The sequence below is a fragment of the Mirounga leonina genome, unplaced genomic scaffold (genome assembly GCF_011800145.1).
Source record: "Mirounga leonina isolate KUSES-001 unplaced genomic scaffold, KU_Mleo_1.0 Mir_177, whole genome shotgun sequence".
In the NCBI taxonomy this organism is placed as follows: Eukaryota; Metazoa; Chordata; class Mammalia; order Carnivora; family Phocidae; genus Mirounga; species Mirounga leonina.
The window spans coordinates 6843588-6864641 of record NW_023270459.1 but is presented as its reverse complement, the minus strand read 5'-3'; the positions used below and the strand labels follow the sequence as shown (position 1 = coordinate 6864641).

The following is a 21054-nucleotide window of genomic DNA, read 5'->3' as shown; positions in this document are numbered from 1 at the left end:
TTAAATTTTAAAATATAAGATAGCTAAAATGTCTTATTATGTAGTGCCTTTGTCCCCCAAGGAGATCAGTGGGTATACAACACCTTTTTCGTGGTAACATTGATCAGGTATGAGGCGGGACTCCCCATTGCCTGACCAAAGGCCACACATGGGGCAGGGCCTTTTTTTTTTTTTTTAAGATTTTATTTATTTGATAGAGCACGCATGGGCACACAAGCAGGGGGAGCGGCAGGCAAAGGGAGAGGGACAAGCAGGCTCCACTGAGCAGAGAGCTTGACATGGTGCTCGATCCCAGGACCCCGGGATCATGACCTGAGCCAAGGGCAACTGCTTAACCGACTGAGCCACCCAGGCGCCTCCTCTGGGACAGCGCCATTTTAAGGAAGCCGTCGTTTGTCTCATGGTGTGTGACAACCGTGTGTGCTGCTATCATTTCATGGCAAGGGGTTTTTCACATGCAGAAATGTGTTTTAATGTATTGTGGATGTTGTAAAAACTCTTCATTGTTACTATTCTAAAGTAACTTAAGTATTTCCCAGTATCATAAAATATTCTAATTCTAAGGCAGCAAGATCATGTAATACAGAAGAGTCGCATTCATTCATTCCGTGTCAAAAGAGATGCAGCAATCTTTAGAGAATGGCTGCATCTGAATTAGGACACCTTAAGATCCGCCAGCAAGTGCACGTTGTCCGTCTGCCGGGCAGTGGACAGGCACGACAGAGACTCGCCACCTGTATGAGACATCGTGTGTGTGCTATGGTGGGAAGTAAAGATGTGGACAGTTAGAACAACGAGATGTCCGTATGTCTAGAGAGGTTAATTGTAGTAACAGGAAGCACTAGAAGTCTAAGAAGGTTCGTTGTAGGCTAGAAAGGTTTCACAGAAGTGGAAGGCTCAAGCTGGGCCACAAATGAGAAGATGGAGTGCTGGGAGGGTCAGGATATGAAGGTAAAATACAGGAAGGAAAGCAAGTAGACAGCACAGCAAAGCGTGTGTTGTGTGTGTGTGTGTGTGTGTGTGTGTGTGTGTGTGTAGGGTATATATATGATATTTGATAATGGCAATGGAGCTCCAGGTGCCTCAGAAAGTCTCGTGTACAAATGAAGCAGAGTCTCTTTATATTTGCTTTTCCTGTTTTGTAACCTCTTTGGACTTTGATCATGGTGACGTGTAAGCTTCGGGGAAGGGATGCTTGGATGCCTTTGCATTTCTCCACGGCCTGCTCTCTGGAGCCGGTTGGTCTCCCTTTCTCTCTTTGTATGCAATAGCACGTTTCCCCCCTTTCTAGCAAGTACTTTCAAAAGAACCTTATACGTTGTCACATAAAAAATAAATACATTGAGCCATTTTGAAAATAACTATATAAAATTTTTCTACAGTGTAATTTCACAGAAAAGCCTAGAAATGTGTTTTCCCTTTCACTGACACTCTCACCTCTAGAGATTTAGCCTAAGGAAATAATCAAGCATGTTCATTTTAGTTGTACTTGTAATAAGAAGAAGCTAGCTGGAAAAAACCTAAGTCAATAGCAATAGGGTGTTGTTAAATAAATATGGTATATCAGTGTAACAGTATTATATAACCATCATTTTTCCTCTCTCTTTTTTAAAAGTAAAACACATATGGGGCACCTGCGTGGCTCTGTCGGTTAAGTGTCCAATTCTTGATTTCAGCTCAGGTCATAATCTCGGGATCGTGGGATCAAGCCCAGCATTAGGCTCTGCCCTCAGCATGGAATCTGCTTGTCCTTCTCCCTCTGCTCCTCCCCCTGCTTGCACTCTCTCTCTCTCTCCCTATCTCTAAAATAAATAAATAAAATCTTTAAAAACATAAATAAAAGTAGAAAAAAATAAAAGTAAAACACATATAGGGAAAGTGAGAAAAGTTTCCGAAAAGATACACATCGAAGTATTAGCAGTCAGCTGACTGTGATTGATGTGAATGATGTTCTTAAATTCCTTTTGTCCTTTAAATCTTTTGAATTTTTCTGTAATGAACATGTATTACTTTTTCTGTTTTCTTTTAAAATGAAAAACAAAAAAAGATACTGTTGGCACACGTACCACAAAACTAAAGAATAATACAGGTAATTTATGTCATATTCAGTTTTACCCTTTGTTAAACTTTCATAGTTGAAACTATGTTACTATTAGTGGTAGTAGTTGTAAGTATCAAAATTTGAGGAGGAACAGTATAGTAATGAAAGAATCCTGAGTTGTAAAACCAAGCTGCTGCTATTGGGTATGAAAATAACTAGCTCTTTAAAGTGATTTAACTTCTTGGAGCCTTCGTTTCTTCATAAATTGGAATCACTGACCTCTAATCATGTCAAATGGGAGAGTCAGAATAGTTGGTATAAAAAAAGGTAATGCAAATTCAGCGTCTGATGTGCTGACAAGAAGCAGTATCCTCTTCAGTACATTTCATCTTTTCCTGGGTAATAGAAAATCTCTTACCATCAAAAGCTCAAGTTTCACTCAAAAATATGTCTAGGCTTTTTAAATATAGAACAGAATAGTAGATGGTATAAGGCATATACTTTGGCTCTGTTAAAGAATATGGAGGCTAATGAAGTTTTATTAACCCGTTGTGAAAACAGTAAGACACATGAATGATCACTACGTAAGAGGAAATTTTAGAGCACTCCATATGGTTCCAGACAAGATGGGGTGAATGCACTTCTCCCTGTTTCTCCCGCTTAGTACAACTAAAAGCCCTGAACAGTGTGTATAAAACTCACAGAAGAAGATTCGAGTGGGGAAGAAACGAAAGCAGGCTGTTTAGAGCCCTGGCGCCTAGAGGAAGAACACAGCAGTGAGGCCCTTAGATTTTCTTTTTGCCCCGTTTATCCCAGAGAAGGTGCTAGAAAAGTCAGCAACCAGGAAACACCAATGGACTCAGTCAGAAGCCCCAGGAAAAGCCAAAAGGACCAGGAAAAGGGAGGCAAGTTATCTCTAGCAAGAAAGAAAACATTCGGACATTAACTGCAGTACTTCGGCCAAACAGCACAGAAAAAAACTGCAGTTTCACTCCCACCTCCATTGGCAGAGGGCCGGTGGGGAAGCCAGACTCCCACCCTCACCCAGCTCTACCAAGCTACTCACTTTCTGCCAGGGCCATGTCGGAAGTCTGCCATCTCCCAGAAGCATCAGTGAGGGCCACAGGGAGAACCTTCAGCCCTCATCCAGTGGTCATGAGCTAGCCCTTCCCCCTTCCTGACAGGATGGTGTCAGAAAAGATCAACAGGGAAGCCGGGGTTTTTACCACCGCTCAGAAGTAACAAGCCTCCCTCTCTCCCTTCACTCTCCCCCCTCCACACACACAGTCAATGAAGGCCGTGAGAAGAGCAGTTTAATGAGGCATCCTTTCCCTTCTCAGCCAGAAGCCTTGTAAGGAGCCTAAGCTTTCACCATCTCCCGGCAATGAGACACCCTTCTCCCCTGTCTCCCAAAAGTCAGTGGAGGTCAAGAGGAAAACCAGACGTCTAACCCCATCTGGAAATAAAGAAGCAGCATCCTTCTTCCCCCACTGCCATAGCACTGGTACGGTGTCAGAGGAGGCCTGCTGACACAGAAATTTTGAAAAGATCCAGAGTCCCATAATGTAATACAATGCAATTGAAGATTACTTCTTATACTAAGAACCAGGAAAAGCTTCTTGAGCGAAAAGAGACAATCAACAGATGCCAACACCAACACACAGAAGTTGGATTATCTGATGAGGAATTTAAAGCAGCCATTATAAAAATTTTTTCATTGAGCAATTACAGACACACTTGAAACAAATGAAAAATAGAAAAATGAGGAGCAAATGGAAATTTTAGAGCTGAAAAACTCCAATAATGACAAAAACTCAGTAGACAGGCTCAGCAGGAGAATGGAGTGGTCAGAAGAAAGAACCAGTGAACTTGAAGCTAGAACAAGTTAGAAATTACCTAATTTAAACAAGAGAAAATAGCCTGGAAAAAAAAGAACAGCACCTCGGGGACCTGTGGGACTATAAAAAAACTCTAATATTCTTGTGATCAGAATCCCCAAAGGAGAGAAAGAGCATGAGGCTGAAAAAAGTATTTGAAAAAGTGCTTTTCAAAGGAATATTTGAAAACTTCCCAAATTTCACAAAAGATAGGAACTTACAGAATCCGGAAGCTGAGCTAATGTCAAACATCAGATCTACCACTGATGATCTAGGACTTTCTAATACACAGTACTGCTCAATTTTACATTCTGGCTGTTCACCAACAATGTTTCTTACAAATCTAGGATATAATAACATTTATAAAAACTGTGCAATCTTGTTGTAACTTAAACTGTTCTCTTTTCTAGAATTATGCCTACTTGATATAAAAAGAACTGGCAACACCAAAAAACACCATAACTCAAAAAAGGCAGACAAAAAACTGTTTTTTTTTTTTAAATGTATTCATGAGTGATTTGTTATCCTTAAAGAGGTCCTACAAATCAGTAAGAAAAATACTTACACCCCAATAGGAAAGGGAGCAAAAAATATTTCCTAGAAGGAAAAGCATCAAAAAGAATAAAATACTTAGGTATAAATTGAACAAAAGAAGTGCTTATGCTTATACTCTGGAAACTACAAAACACTGAAAGTTTTAAAGACCTACATAAATTGGAAAGATATCCCATGTTTATGGATTGGAAGACTCACTATTGTTAAGATGGCAGTACTCCCTAAATTGTCGTACAGATTCAACACGATTCCTCTCAGAATCCCAGGTGCATGTTTTGCAGAAATTGACAAGCTGATCTTAAAATTCATGTGGAAACTCAAGGGACCCAGAATAGCTGAAACAATCATGAAAAAGAGGAATAAATTTAGAAGACTCCCACTTTGCAATTTCAGAACTTACTTCCAAGCTATAGTAATCAAGACAGTGTGATACTAGTAGAAGGATGGACATAAATCAATGGAATAAAGTTGAGAGACCAGAAATAAATCTTCAGAAATAAACAGTCAATTTGATTTTCAACAAGGGTGCCAAGATAATTATGGGGAAAGAATAATCTTTCCAACAAATGGTGCTGGGATAACTAGATATCTACATGTGAAAGAATGAAGTTGGACTCCTCTCTCATCATACACAATAATTAACTCAAAATAGATCACAGACCTAGTTGTAAGAGCCAGAACTATAAAACATTAATTTTTTTTAACTATAAAACATTTAGAAGACAGGAATAATTTTTTATGACCTTGGAGTAGGCCAAGCTTTTTTGTAAGGATCCAGCACCAAAAGACAAGTAACCAAAGAAAAAATAGACGAATTGGACTTCGTCAAAATTTAAAACTTTTGTGCTTCAAAATAATACCATCAAAGTGAAAAGACAACTCACAAAATGGGAGAGGATATTTGCAAATCCTATATCTGATAAGGCAGTTCCAGAATATATAAAGAACTCTTACAACTCTTTCAACAATAAAATATGGGCAGAAGATTGGGTAGGCATGTCTCCAGAGAACATATGCAAATGTCCAGCAAGCACATGAAAATATGCTCAGCCTCATTACTCATTAGGGAAACACAAATCAAAACCAAAATAAGATACCATTACCTTCCCCCCCCCAACTCAGATGGCTAACATCTAAAAACAACAACAACAAAGACAGATGATAACAAATGTTGGCAAGGATATGAAGATGTTGGAGCTCTCCTGCATTGCTGGTGGGATTACAGGGTGGTGCAGCCATTTTGAAAAACAATTTAGCATCTCCTCATGTGTTAAACATAGTTACCATGTGATCCAGCATTCCACTGCCACATATATACCCATGAAACATGAAGACATATCCACATAAAAATTTGTACATGGATGTTTATAGCATCATGATTCATAACAGCCAGAAAGTGGAACCCACCCAAAATGCCCATGATTGGCGGGGTGTTGCGGAAATGATGAAGATGTCTTAAAATTAGATTCTGGTGATATTTGCACAACTCTATTAATACTAAAATTCATGAATTGTACACTTTAAATAGGTGAATTTTGTGCTATATGAATTATATCTCAATAAAGCTATTAAAAAAGAAAAGCTATTTCTTCACTAACCAGTAATTGTACTTTCAGGAAATCTATCCTAAGGAAATGCATTCCTTCATTCGTTCCTCCCATATTTATTGCGCCACACTGTTCTAGTGGGTGTTGTTTTAGGTGCTAGGGATACAACAATGAACAAGTTAAGGAGCGACAGTAGTCCCCCCCTCCCCCCCACACACACCTTATCCAAGTTTCAGTTACGTGCAGTCAGCCACGGTGAGCAGCATAATCCACCTTCTGACATACGTTCAGTAGTGGCCTAATACTGTCACACCTCTAGCACTCACCATCCTTCGTTTTATTACTTAGCTCTTTTACCATGTCCCACCATCACAAGAAGAAGGGTGAGTACAGGAGAAGATACTTTGAGAGAGACCACATTCACATAAATTTTGTACAGTATATGGTTATAAGTGTTCTGTTATTGGTTATCCTCTTACTGTGCCTCTTACTGTGCCTCTTACTGTGCCTCATTTATAAATGAAACTTTATCATAGGTATGTATACTATGTACAGGGTTCAGTACTCTCCATGGTTTCAGGCATCCACCGGGGGGTCTTGGAACATATCCCTTGCAGATAAGGTGAATGAGTGTAACCAGATACAATGATCTGAGGTTTTTTTTAAAAGGATGTTCATAACATTAATTTTAATAATGATAAAAAGCTGGGAACAATCCACTGGCAAACAAACTATGGCATATGGTAGAATGTTATATAGCCATTTAAAATTAAGTTTTCACAGAATAGTCATTGATGTGAGAAAATGATACAATATAATGTGAAATAAGTAAAATGATACATGAAAAATACACCACTATGAAATCAATATTATTTCTGTAGGTAATGGTGTTGGATTTTGATTTTAGAGCCCACCTTTCTATCCATTATTGTTTCTTTTTATGTTTTCCTGGATTTTCTAAATCTCCTACAATAAAATATTGTGTCTATAAAGATCCTAACATCCAAGTTTCTTTTAACACCAACCGAAAGCACTGAACCATTGCAGAGTGTGCCTTTAAATGCTTGATACAGGTTTGTTTCCTTTGAGATGAAGAAAACAAAACTAGGAGGGAAATCTGATTTGCTGCTGAGTAAAAGCAGAATTTTTCATATGCCAATAAGAATATGGAATTGTCCAACTTAAAAGAGGAGACCAAGTATCAAGTCTTGGGGCGCCTGGGCGGCTCAGTCTGTTAGGCGTCCAACTCTTGATTTTGGCTCAGGTCATGATTTCGGGGTCCTGGGATCGAGCCCCACCTCCGGCTCCACCCTCATCAGGGAGTCTGCTTGAGGATTCTCTCATTCCCTTTCCCCCGCCCACACACTCTTGCATTCTCTCTCTCAAGTAAATATATAAATCTTTAAAAAGAAAAAAGACGGTATCAACTCTTTATTAGAGACTGTCATTTTTTCTTCATGGCATATTTTCTGTGTTCAAGTTGGTTGAGTTTTGCGTCTTTCAGTATCAACCTGGCAACAATTCTTCTACACCAAGAGCTGTCTTTAATGAGTGCTCATTATGTGCTAGGCATTTTAAAATATCACCACATCCGGTCCTTAGGCCAGGCCATTATGGCAGCTCTGACGAAGGTGTCATCATCCCTCTTCTACATGAACTGTGTCCAGCTCATTAAGGTCCCACTGCTGGTTTATGTCAGAATCGGGGCTGTAGCAGCAGGTGCTGTTCACCTCAGGGCTCGTGTTCTCGACCGCGGCACTGTGCCGCCTGCCTCAGGCCCACGAGGCGGAGAGTCAGAGGCCTCACTCCGGGAGCAGTTGTCTGTGTAATGGAATTCAGCACACACAGAAAATGAAGCAGTAAAGGACACAGGCCTGAAGTGCGGAACATTCAGAAATAACAGAAGATGAGAAAATACTGTAGACAGTAACTGTAAAAGAATTTAGAAGAAAACGGAAGGCTGCAGATCACATTTGCCCGTTTCCAGAATATATTTATGCCATTCTTTGCTTCCTGTGCTTCAGTTTTTCTGTTTGTTTCCTCCTTAATTAACGTTACAAAGTTTAAAGTGCTGTATATTTAAAAGGTAAACAGGATGTAAATGATTTGGTTTCGGGGACTTTTTTTTAGACTGAACTACTTGAAGCTAGGTGTGTTGTTTGTAACTCGAAATGTATCCAGCCAGTGGCCAACATGTCAGCATGCAGTAGTCTCTGGATAAAACCCATTTCACCATCTGATCTTTGCTTGTTGCAGGCGACATGGCTGTACGGCATCCAAATGACAGGTTTGCTCCTGGTCTGCATCCTTCAGTTTTTTAATTCTATGATTCTTGGATCATTGCTTATCAGTTTTAACCTTTCCGTATTAATTGCAAGAAAACTTCAGGTAGGACATTTTTGTGTCCTTAAAGCAAACTTTTTTTTTTTTAATTGTGCGGTTGGATGGGCCTCGTTTTCATACAGCACACAAAGGTGGATGTCTGAGCAAATGCACACTGAAAAGCACTGAAGGCATTATTTAGGTGTTTTGTCGGGGGGAGTGGTTTACATGCATGGTATAGCATTTCTGTTTTCTAGCTTTCTGATGTGCCATCCCTTTGTTGTGACATGTTTCTTTTCTTAGAGAATTGGAATCTTAGTTCAGGGATTAGCCAGAGATGCTCATTTGAATGCCATTGATAGAAAGTTGAAATAAAAGAGCAAAAATCATTAACTTTTTTTGTGTGTGAATGAAGAGTAAGAAGAACCTGTGGCTTGGGGAAATATGTTCGCCACAGTGCCTTTCAAGTAGGTGGACGCCGTATTATTGATGTGTACTAGCAATGCTCTTTACCCCAGTGTTCCGTACCATGGTATTGATTTGTAAGTGAATTAAAATTAACTCAGAATTTTGAGACTCCAAAGACATACGTTTAGAACTATGGGGACATTTCCTAGAGTGTCACGTTTGAAAACACTGGCCTGATCTTTTGGCTTAATTCAGTAATTCACATTTCTTAAAGTTACATGAGATTTAATTAAGAGTCCATTGTTTTTCTTCATATAGTGTCACAAAGCCTGTTTTCTTTCTCAAGAGCATATGAGAAACATTTCTCACAAACACTTTTATATCAAGAAGCTGTTTTACTTTCTGCTTTGGGAAGAATAAATCCTTCTTCTTTGGAGTGAGAGCTGTCGTGGACAAGCTGTCACAACGACTTTTAATTCATCCTTCTAACTTTACTTATAAGTAAACAACATGCATATTGAACTCTTTAGATACTATATTTGATAATCTGTAAAGTTATCTAAGGGTTATAAGAAAACTATTACATATCAAAGAGCACAGTTTACCTTTTTTTATACTGATAGGTCCTTTATTTAATTGGGTTATGGCCATGTCTGTGCTACATGAATTAATGGATCAATGATCGCAAGATTTGTTCAGTCAGTGTATTCTGAGTACCTTCTGGCAGACTCCATACTCTGGTTGCAAAGGTCTGCAGAAAAAAAAAAAGAAAGAAACACTAGGACAGTTTTCTGATCTTACGAAACTTATTATTAAGGAATTCATTTACTCTTATATTAGAAATTTACAAATATTAAGACATTGTAACCTCATAAAAATTAGGTTATATTTTCCACATATTTTTCTCTATGTTGCATGATCTAATGTTTTAAATCCTTAAGTAATCTCATCTTAAATGTTTATGAAATAACTTAAGAATTAAAACTCAACTTTCTTAATTTCTAGAAAAATCTGAAGACTGGAAGCTTCTTTAATAGGCTTGGGAAACTATTGGTACATTTATTTGCAGTTTTATGTTTGACACTTTTTCTCAACAACATTATTAAGGTAGGTTAATAAAATGACCTTTAATTTACATTACTACAGAATTACCAGGTTTACTTGTAACAAGCTCAGCTTTAACTTTGTTTCAGTAAGTTGTCTTCTTGATTTTTTAGTCACTGATTTCTGTTTACTCTTATTAAAGATTTTTTTATCCATTTACTTGATAGAGGGAGCATGAGTGGAGGGGGGAGAAGCAGTTTCCTCACTGAGTGCAGAACCTGACATGGGGCTCGATCCCAGGACCCTGAGATCGTGACCTGAGCCAAAGGCAGACGCTTGACTGACTGAGCCACCCAGGCACGCCTGTTTACTCTTTAGTATGTTCTAACTTGAACTCACTTTTTGAGTTGTTAAACTTTGTAAAAGCTCAACTTTAAAAGCATTAAACAGGTGTTTCTCTAAAGTTAGAGAGCATTTTCTTATACTGTGGTACAAAAAAAAAAAAGATGACATTATTTTTATTGGGTTAAGTTAAATAAACTGGCAGGGCACCTGGCTGGCTCAGTTGGTGGAGCATGTGACTTTTGGTCTCAGGGTTGTCAGTTGGAGCCCCACGTTGGGTGTGGAGATTACTTAGAAAAAAGAGATAAGTAAACTAATTTTACTATCAGAAGCACAGGGATTTATTAAGATGATTTTGCCCCTCCTAGAAGGCTGGTTTCAGGACAGGGGACATCTGCATGTGCATGACAGACTCCTTCTCTTCCATAAGAGAATGGCAGTCCCTCTTCCTGTCTGTATGACTATCAAAGACTCTCACTCATCCAGCTGCATTAAACACTTCCACTCTGGGCCCTCGTCCCTATGTTCTTAAACCCCATAGAGTTCAGTACTTATCAAAAGCCTATTTGAGCTGAGCAATCAGCATTTCTGAAGGATTGGCTGTAAGATACGCAGTTCATCCATTCCCCCACTCTAGATGTTCAGTGATCTGTGCCTGGATTAAGCCAGTGGAGAGCTGCCTGCCTGGACCATTGATTCTTGACTTCCCGAAGAATAACATCTATTGAATTGTACTTGATGTCTTGCCAACTATGTACAATGAGAGGCGTTAGAAAAAACCTTCTTTGAGACTCCTGCTGTTTTTGCTGTACCCATGGGGAAAATTTCTCTTGAGTCTCAGTTCTGGGAGTGTTAGGACGTCTTTTGAGCAACTGCTTTGTTTTAATCTTAGAACCTGTGCTTTTATCTCCCTCTGCATTTGCTAGTCGAATATGTAAACCCAAATTTGTGGCTCATCTCTAGCAAATGTATTTTATGTACTAACCTCACTTTCCAGATTCATCTTCTTTTCTACCTTCATTTTCCTTCTGAGAGGATTTCTTCACCCATTTATGTTGTATGGATTCTTATAAGCCATCTATTAAAAATAAAACGATGTGAATTACAATCATTAATGATGCGCACTGGCATTTGTCAGTTCCCCAGGAGGGCCACCACGGGGGTGTCGATTGTCTTTGTGTGGCTGAGTCTTCTATCAGTTGTGTCTGCAGACAGAAACCCCAAAGCCAGACAGGCCCTTTGGGCTCTGTATATGTGTGAGGTTTCAGATCATCCTATTACGGGTATTCTGATAAAAAAATTTGTACTCCTACCGGGCTTCAGCCCTTTCCCTCTCACTGATACCCAAGAAGCTCATCTTTTATCTATTTTACATGTTGAACTTACATGTAAGATGGTTTGAAAAAATGAGTCTGCTAAAAAAAAAAAGGAACAGAGGGAGCTTGAAAGTCCCCGTGTTAGAATTCTTCAGTTCTAACAACTCTTGAGAATATTTGCTAATTTTATAAACCCCTGTGCACACAATCCTATGAAACTGGACAATGAATATATGTATTCAGTGGGAAGTTATCAGGAAACCACGCATAAGGAACTTATAACAACTTTCATTTTCTCCCTCCCTGATAGAAACTTCTTAATCTGAAGTCAGACGAACACATATTTAAATTTCTGAAGGCAAAATTTGGGTTTGGAGCAACAAGGTATGACTGAATTTAAAATTTATGTTTGCTTTTTTATATTATATCAACAGGGACTTTAAAACTTAAGTTATCATTATGCCTTCAACTATTAATTCCAGGCTCATTTGAGGAAAAACTTGTGGTTTACTTATCTTGTACTGAATTTAATAACTTTGCTTTCTTTTCATTTGTTCCCTAGAGATTTTGATGCAAATCTGTATCTGTGTGAAGAAGCGTTTGGCCTCTTACCTTTTAATACATTCGGAAGGCTTTCAGATACTCTCCTTTTTTATGCTTACATATTTGTTCTGTCCATCACAGTGATGGCAGCCTTAGCGGTCACCTTCCATAATCTCAGGTATGGCATGTTTCAGAAATCTGTCCTATGCTTTAATGAACTTGTTCTGTGTTGCAGAAAAACTACACAGTTGAAATTCAAAATGTCAGACACAGACAGGGTAGCTCAACGGGGGATCGTAACCAGATTAGAAGGGATCCCATACTCAGGAGTTAAGGATCAACCAGCTAAGAGACAGCAAAAAGCAGGCAAGGCAGTAAAGACTGGTCTGGGAACAAGGTCCCCTTTGAGCCAGCTCTGCATTGCCCTTATTATGGAATGGGGATACTCAGAGGACTTAACTCTGCAGGGTTTTGTGGGGAATAAATAAGTTAAAACAATAGTACTTAGAATGCTGCCTCACTCCTAGAACATTTTGTAGATTTTAGCTGTCATTAGCTGGTATTATTACGGACTCATAGTCTCTATTTTGTTCTCATTATTAGTTTCCTGTTGTTTTTCTACCTTTCGTCTAGCTGCCTTTTTTATTGCTCCTAAAATATCAAAAAAATATTTTTTGTTTTGTTGCATCTTGCTATAAGGGGCTTATAAAGTTGGAGTGGACCATAACTATTAGCATCCGCCAAAGTCTTCAGTAATAATTGACTGTCTAAAAAACTTAATGTGTCTACTAATCTGCTAAAAGAAAGAGTGAAGGAGTATAAAGACTTTTTTAAAGCTTGTAGAATACCTACCTACAAAGCTGTTGGAGTTTTTTGAATTTACTATCCATGTTCAATTGAAAGAAAATTAAGTGTAAGAAATTGAAGCTACTGTCATTTGTGAAAACTTAATGAAGCTCAGAAGGAAGCTCTTTTCTCTGTAGTTATCTTGCCAATTAAGGTGCTGGTGAGCTGTGATTCGCAGCCCCCAGAGAGCTGTGCTGGGAAAGGGCATTAAAATGAGTCCAGATCAGTTGAGATGTTTTATGATTATTAAGAGTGAAGCCACATTGAACCGTGAAAATATTTCATTGACTATAAACTATTTTAGTATCTTTCAGAAGTGTTCTTAGCCCGATACCTAGCCCAAGATAAAATTTAGCCCTGTGAAAATAGATGGAAATTATTCTAGACAGTGTAATTTAATATTATTCCAGACACGCCAAGTGTCGACAGGACTCTAGACTGCATGCAAAGCAGGAAGTTCAGTTGGCCTGCAGTATTTTGTGAAAATGTCTGCCATGCTCAGTGTGAATCTATGAGCCATCTCTGCAAGCTGACTTGATGTATGAATGTAGGTAAAGATTTTAGAGCATCCTCATCTACCAGGTAGGGGTATTAGAACCTTACTAAAAGAAAAGCATTACATTAATTAAAGTAATACAAGAATTATAGTATCTTAATATTAAATAACTTTTAAGTAATTTGAAGGATATTTTACCAATGCCAAGTATTTGAAGTATTTCTACCAGTTTAGTACTGGGAAGGATGATACTATTATGTTTACACAACACACCTGCATTAGTGTAAAGGATAGGACTCCGAGGGGATTAACTCATGGGCTCTGTATTCACGGGATTGATTAAGAGCTTTCCAGCTTGGCCGGGGAGATGGGGAGAGGTGTTGCAGAATTCTCTCAGGTACCAAGGGGAGATGAGAACATATGTTCTCCTTGTCTGCAGCAATCTTTTAGTATAAGCAACGTAGATGCCAGAGTTTGGGTTGTAATATATAAGATCTAAGTAAAGATTATTACCAGTGGTGAAAATTACCCCACAATATCAGCTTGATTCTCATGTGAATCTAGGGTGGTGAAGGGATTTCTAGGAAAGAAGAGTTCTTTAGTTGCATGGAAGCATCATACATACCTAGGTCTGTTGGATTTTATGAAGGGTAAGTGGGGCCTTGTAAAGGTATTGTTTTGATCTTAATCTGGCAGCCCTTCCTGCTGTTTGCTTATCCCCTTGACAACAAATGGTGCAACATCCGAACCCACTCACCCATCTCAGCGTCTCTAAAGTTCAGACAACAGGATAGGACAGTATGCGCTTGCCCGGTGTGATGCAGTTTAGAGCACAGCGCATCTATGCCGCATGCAGTGTTCTTGCCAGAATAAATGAACTTGACTCTAATAATTAACCTCAAGATCTAATTACAAGTTTATAAGGAGCATGGGAATAGAGAAATGTATTCAGTACCACCACAGGGAGACAATCAGCCAAATCCAGAAGGTGGGAGTAGTTACAGGACAAATGATACACTTCCTTCGACCAGTAAACGGCCTCCAAGTGGAGGATACTTGTATTGATTGAAAATAATTTAAGAGATGTTGATGAAATGCACTGTGAAAGCTGTGGGTCCTAATTCAAAGAAACCACCTGAAAAAAGCAATGGCATTAACGGAAAATAGAATATGAATTCGGTGTTACATGATAAGGAATTATTGTTCATTTTATGGGTGTAATTATTTGAATGTAGCCATATTTGATTAAAAAAATCATGTCAGGCATCTTTAATGAGGTATTGGTTGGTTAAAATGTGATCATTTGTTCATAAGGGAACTGAATTCCACGTTTATGGATTCATTTTTATTTTTTCTTATTTGTAAAAACTTGTAAAATGCTAGTAACACATGAAATATCTTTAAAGATATCTTGCAATTGAAGTGATTCCAAAAGAATTTTTTTCTATTGTAATTTAAAGGGTGGAAGCATTCTAAATTTTTACTTAAAATGAAATTTGTTAAATTTTAGTTATTAATGCATTATGTTATATAACAGTTTTATCCTCACGAATTCAGAATTGATTAATGCTGATTCATTTTATCTTAGAGCAGTAAACATTTCTAAATACATGAAGGCATAAGTTTCTGGTATCCTTAAAAAAGATTTAACTAACTTAAAATGATGTATCTAGCTTCTATTTTGTATGTGTGCTGTTTTATTCAGTGATTCTACAAGGCAGCAATCCACGGGTCAAATGGGAAAGTGCACGATCATCCTGAAACCAGAAACTGCCTACAACCTAATACATACCATTCTGTTTGGATTCTTGGCATTGAGTACAATGAGGTATTTTGTCTTACCTGTTTGCTTGATTAATTTTTTTATTCGACCACTCTTTACCCGACATATTTTAGCAATGCAACTTGGAAACTAACAGTCCTCTTCATTGATAATTATGGGTCCCATAAAAATGCCCTTGTTTACTGTCTTCTCCCGTACAAAATATCATGAGTGACCAGTTTATTCCTGATTACCAACATTCCTCCATTTTTACTTCCATGGTTTTCTCAAAAGCCAATGAAATGCATGGCTAACCCTTGGCGGATGGCTCAGATTTTCCTCCCACAGACAGTGCAGCTGAGTCACACTGCGGTGTGTCCGCCACTGGCACGGGTCTCTGTTCTTACAGAATGAAGTACCTCTGGACGTCGCACATGTGTGTGTTCGCGTCGTTCGGCTTATGCAGCCCTGAGATATGGGAGTTGCTCCTGAAGTCGATCCATCTGTATAACCCAAAGAGGGTCAGTGCTGTCGCTTTGCCTTCCACTCCTATTGCTACGAGTTTGAGGATTTTTTTCATACCAGTTACTGTTATTTCCAGTAGTTGCCTGTTCATCGGTCTGATGAAACGGAGACTAAAATTTGAAGCTGAAAATAGAATAACTGACACATTATGATTTTTTTTAATTTTAGGGAGAGAGCGAGCGCAAGCAGGGGAAGGGGGGAGGGGCAGAGGGAAAGAGAGAATCTTAAGCAGGCTCCATGCCCAGCACGGAGCCTGATGCGGGGCTCGAGCTCACAGCCTGAGATCATGACCTGAGCCGAAATCGAGAATCCGACGCTTAACCAACCGAGCCGCCCAGGTGCCCCGACACATTATGATTTTATAAGGAGTTATTTTTTAAATAAATTTATTCTTTGTTTTTTAAATCCCTTGTTTTTTCCCAGACCATAAGTTAGATATGCTCATTATACTGAATTTGGAAGTACTGTAAGCATACAAGGAAAAATTAAAAATTACCAGTAACCCCATTATCCAGAGTTATCACTGTTATTGTTATAAATTATACTTAGAACAAATATTAGTAAGTGTATGGTTATGATTAATAGCCTATAAATGCAGTTTTGAGTTGTTCTCCCTTATAAATTCACAAGGTGGCAATATGGTAGAAGCTATGAGTATCTCATGAGTGATTGGGACCCTTACATTGACGTGGTTGTTGGGCAAATTGGAGACTCATGCTCCATTAAAGTACATTTCTGTTGTTTTAAGAAGAAAAAGTCATGTGTTTACAAAGCAAAACTGTAAGGCAAAAATACCTGTGATCTAAATAATGTCTTTCTTATATAGATATGTATAATGCGATACTCAGTACCGATATTAATACTGCTGTATCTGTGCTATAAGGTAAGACTGATTTTCCTCATTCTTGCCATCATTAATTTAGCAGAATAATTGCTTTGACTCAGTGTACTCTGTATGTTATTGGCAAATAGAATGGTTTGCAGAGGTTACAAACATCTCCTTCGCTTCTCATGAAGGCACTTGGCATTGATGGGAAAACTGATCTGTATCCCAAATAGTATTTAACAAGTAAAAACAACTACAGTTTAATTTTTCTAGTTAATTTGGTTCTGACTTACTATTCAGCTGATGCAAATTCGGAAAATAAAGATGTTTTCAGACCTATATTGAGGTGAATAAAGTAGAAAAATAATTTTCTCCTGTTACCTGCCTTATAGAGAGTAAGAGATCCTAAAATGCATCTTACTTTAACCTACGTATTTTATTAGACGGTTTAAATCATCTTTGTAAGAGGCTGGGTATATGTAAATATGTACAGTCCCAGATTAGCCTCATTAGCTATCCTTCAGTTTCAATAGGAAATCATGAAATTCTTCAGATTCTCAGTTGACTAATTTCTGAAATAGCTTTAACTGTGTTCAGTTCTGAGAACCCTCGGTAAGAGACAGGGAGTCACCAGTCAGGCTATTTGGTGACTTTTGTCCCATCTTTGAGATTTAGAGGCTTGAATCGATACCTGGGCAGGAAGCCCAGACTGTGCTATCCAGTTGAACCTTTACCCTCTTTTTTAAAAATCTGACATTTTTTTTTTTAAGTTTAGATTTTTTTCCTTCAAGTTTGGTTTTATGTTAGAACAATAGATTTCCTACTCTACTGTGTATAGCCCCTCATTTGGGTAGGGGGCTCCAGGGAGGAGGGGGGCTCACCCACGGAGAGGATCAGCTAGAGCAGCTCAGCTTTTGGTTTTATTTGCTTATACTTTCATGTAAGATTTTATCTGAAGCCAAAGGTTTTAGGCTAAAAATCATGTTTGCTAATCACTATATTGGATGATTCTACTGTAAATATTTCAGAAAATTACGCTCTATCATGTTCCTGTCTATCAAAACATCTACTGTTGCAGGCAGAGCACTGGGCTAACTCAGATACTGGAAAACAGAAATAGGTTATTTCTTCCCCCCGCCTCTGGGAATTTTATTGCTCTAATTTAAATAAATGAAACTTGTTTAAAACCTCTGGAAAGCAACAACTAAAGATTATAAACAGAGTGTATGTTTAAAAATGAATGAGATACCTTGACCTCTCCACATTGGTTCTGAATGATAAAACACCCTCCTCAAAGAAAAGATTGAGCTCATCATGCTTCTTGTCTCTCATAAGGACGGACGCACACTATCAGTCTTTTTTCCACAGTCTCTCTGTGCGTAGGCTGAGTGCTTAGGTCTCAGCTATGTATTTGGCATTTTATTGATTTTTTTACAGCTATTTGAGGACTTAAATCTCTTGTTCTTGGTAAAATTGAGCAAGGAGAGTATAGAAGAAATAAACTGAGCTATACAGCACTGGTTCCCAGAGTGTGGTCCCCAGAGAAGCAGCGTAGCATCACTTGGGAACTTGTTAGAAATACAGATCCAGACCAGGTCCCACTCCAGACCAGACCTACTGAATCAGAACCTCTGGGAGTGGAGTCCAGAAATGTGTGTTTTCCTCGGCCCTCTAGGTGGGGCTAATGCATAGAACTCGGCTTCTCGGCAGAGGGCTTGACATTCTGGGCTAGATTATTCTTTGTCGTAGGGGGCTGTCCTGTGTGTTGTAGGATGTTTAGCAACATCCCTACTCTCTACCCCCTGGGTGCCAACAGCACTTCCCTCCAGTCTTGACCATCAAAAATCTCCAGACATTGGGAAACATCCCCTTGGGGGTGGGGCAAAATCCCTCCACGCGCCCCTCTTGAAAAACGTTACTATTAAAAACAAAAAACAAAAACAGTTATAGCACCAAAACCATCATTTTACGAAATCTACGTAGACATTCTTTGAATAAGAGAATTAGTAACTCAGAAGACTCCCTCCAAAGATTGGCCTGGCATCAGCATTGCCCTTCCCAGTACAAGAAACCCCAATGCATCCAGCTTTCACAGTACAGAACAGTCTAGATAGTCCAGCCTCTCAAAATGTAAAATCACAAAGACAATTAAGATGTTATGTATAGTAAGAAGTACCGTGAAACTGAGGCTGTTTTCCAGCTATTGAACAGATTTACCTGCAAGTAAAATGAACTCCTGTATTTCAAAGCCTGATTTTGAGTTTTATGGAGCAATTGTAATGAGGATTTCCGATTTTCTTGTTGATAGTAGCAGTTTTGCTGTATGTCTCTTTAAGACAATCCTGTTTAAAAGGGAAAAGCATGTACTTCACTCTAAAATCAGGAGCTTAATAAAATTACTACTCTCGTGTTGATTAACTTACTGGCATTGCTGAAATCTCACATCATTTAGAAACAGCAGTTAGTTAATCCAACACTTATTTTCACGTTGTTTAAGAAGTTTATCACAAGATGGTGTTACTAGATTTGAACATTTTCAGAATTAACAACAGCATCTTCTAAGCTAGAAAAATATCTAATATCCATTGAATTCATAGATTTCAACATATGTTTTATACCAAAAGAATGAGGACATATCATTAAAAAGTTGGCCTTCTATTGATTATCCAAGTTAGTAGGGATAATTGAAATATTACACAGGTTATCACTGAGTCCCTGTGATTTACATCTCTTCTAAAACTCGGAGCCAGAAGTGCTGATTTTCTATCACCAGCAGTTTTCCTGGTTCACGCACCCAGGGGACAAGAGGAGAATGAGAGCTAAAAATGGCCGAAGATGAGATGACAAGATAAGAAAGTGACAGGGCTGAAGCACAGCAGCCAACGAGTTGGGCGCCGCTCTGGTTCTAGTTAGTGGTTCTGAAGTACAATTACTCCATTTTCCACATTAATGAAGCACAGACCCATTGGCAGTGGCCTTCTTCCAGCATAGGAATTCTGCTCTTCACCCTAGGGTGTATGTAGATGATCAAGGCTTCTTAGCCAATCATCATTGGATACAGCAGTGAACATGTAATTAATTGTTGAATTAAACAGGCAATTATGTTAGAAAAGCCGTGGACTCGGAGTGGGATGTTTACACTCTCTGCATCACCTTAACTAACTCAAGTTGAGTAGGAGGCACTGGTGGCATAAATAGAATATTCAAATGCCCCAGATTTTCCTAGACAGTCCTACTTCCAAATACTCTTTTCTCCCATTGTACCTGCAGTTACATTAAAATACATCGAGGCATTTGTCCAGATTTCCAGTGCAGACACTGTAATCACAGTGAAGAGGGGGCTGGATTTGGAGTCCAGTTTCAAGTGGTAGCTCTGCCCCTTTTGACCTGGTCAGGTCATCTCCCTGAGCAAGCGTCTCCTGACTAGTAAAATAAAAAGTGAACAGCAGTAGGGATGACGCCTTCTGTGTCCACGTTCTCCCTGGGTAACTGCAGGGATGAAGGAGGTTCTGTGTTCCAGAGCACGTTTGTAGCTCCACAACGGTGCTGTCTTGTGAGGGCACTTTCTGTCTTGAAGGGTAGATGGCGCGATGGAAGTCAGAGTTGCTGGTACCCTGTGAGCTTCCTCGTGGTTGCCATTACCGATACCCAAATTAACGTTGGCCTAGATATCAACACCACATACGACAGCATTTTACTTTTCCTCAAATAAAAGCTCTTTTTTAAAAAGTTGACAACCCCTCTAGCCCTGAGCAGCTTTGGCTCAAGATAATTTGGGGGACTGGTCTCAGACGTTGGCTCGCTTAGGCCAGGAGGGCGGACTGCGGAGGTGAGGTCGTTCTGATACTGCTGTTGTCCTGTTGATCTAGCTCGCAAGTTCTATGCAGTTTCTCCTCTTTCGTTTGAACCTTAGTGATAGTTGTGGGCGCGGGGGTGGATTTTGTTTTTGTTTTTGTTTTGTTTTTAATTTCAGTTCTGGCCAGGAATGATGGATGAACTCTCCGAGTTGAGAGAATTCTATGATCCAGACACAGTGGAGCTGATGAACTGGATTAAGTAAGAGGATTTTTTTTAACCTTTAAAATGTAAAGTGCTTTTTAAGAGTCACCATAGACCTCATTTGGTGTTTTCTTTTTTCTGAATCGAATTGTAAAGATAACATTCATTTTCAAGTTTTTCTTTAAAACTCTGTATTTGGAAATAATTTCTTTCCATTCAAGAAATATTCTCTCTAACCACAATCTCATGAAGAAGGGAAACACCCCACAAAGAGAGGAAAACAGAGCTGGAGGATGTGCTCCAGGCCACTGACAGCTGTGGAAAGAAAGCTTTCTACTCTTGGCCAATTTCACCTTTATTGTTGCTTTCCTTTTAATACCATTCAGATTTTCTGTGACAACTGACACATGGAAGTATTCTTTCCTTGTTAATCATGTAAAAATTACACTGGAAACCACAGTTAGAGTCCTGCTAACTCCGTGCACATTTCATTTTAACGAAGTATATTGCCCAAGCCTAGGCCTAAAGGAAACTGAAAGTACAAAGTCTTCTCTCGAACATCGTCATGTTTAGCATTATACTGGTTCGTATTGTTGCCTGCGTTC

The 21054-nt window shown here is 38.9% G+C and overlaps 1 protein-coding gene across 9 annotated transcripts in view; it reads left to right on the top strand.

Moving 5' to 3' along the window:
• DPY19L3 (dpy-19 like C-mannosyltransferase 3) overlaps positions 1–21054 on the top strand; it is a 71337-nt gene that overhangs the window by 35090 nt on the left and 15193 nt on the right. For 8 of the 9 annotated variants that reach the window (XM_035023529.1, XM_035023528.1, XM_035023525.1 and 5 more), the window contains 8 exons: positions 8277–8408; positions 9756–9857; positions 11763–11836; positions 12015–12173; positions 15043–15165; positions 15509–15620; positions 16451–16507; positions 20424–20506. In XM_035023529.1, coding sequence (XP_034879420.1) covers positions 8277–8408; positions 9756–9857; positions 11763–11836; positions 12015–12173; positions 15043–15165; positions 15509–15620; positions 16451–16507; positions 20424–20506 — 842 coding nt within the window. The remainder of the gene's footprint in view (positions 1–8276; positions 8409–9755; positions 9858–11762; positions 11837–12014; positions 12174–15042; positions 15166–15508; positions 15621–16450; positions 16508–20423; positions 20507–21054) is intronic. The other variant, XM_035023532.1, reaches the window with a different exon arrangement.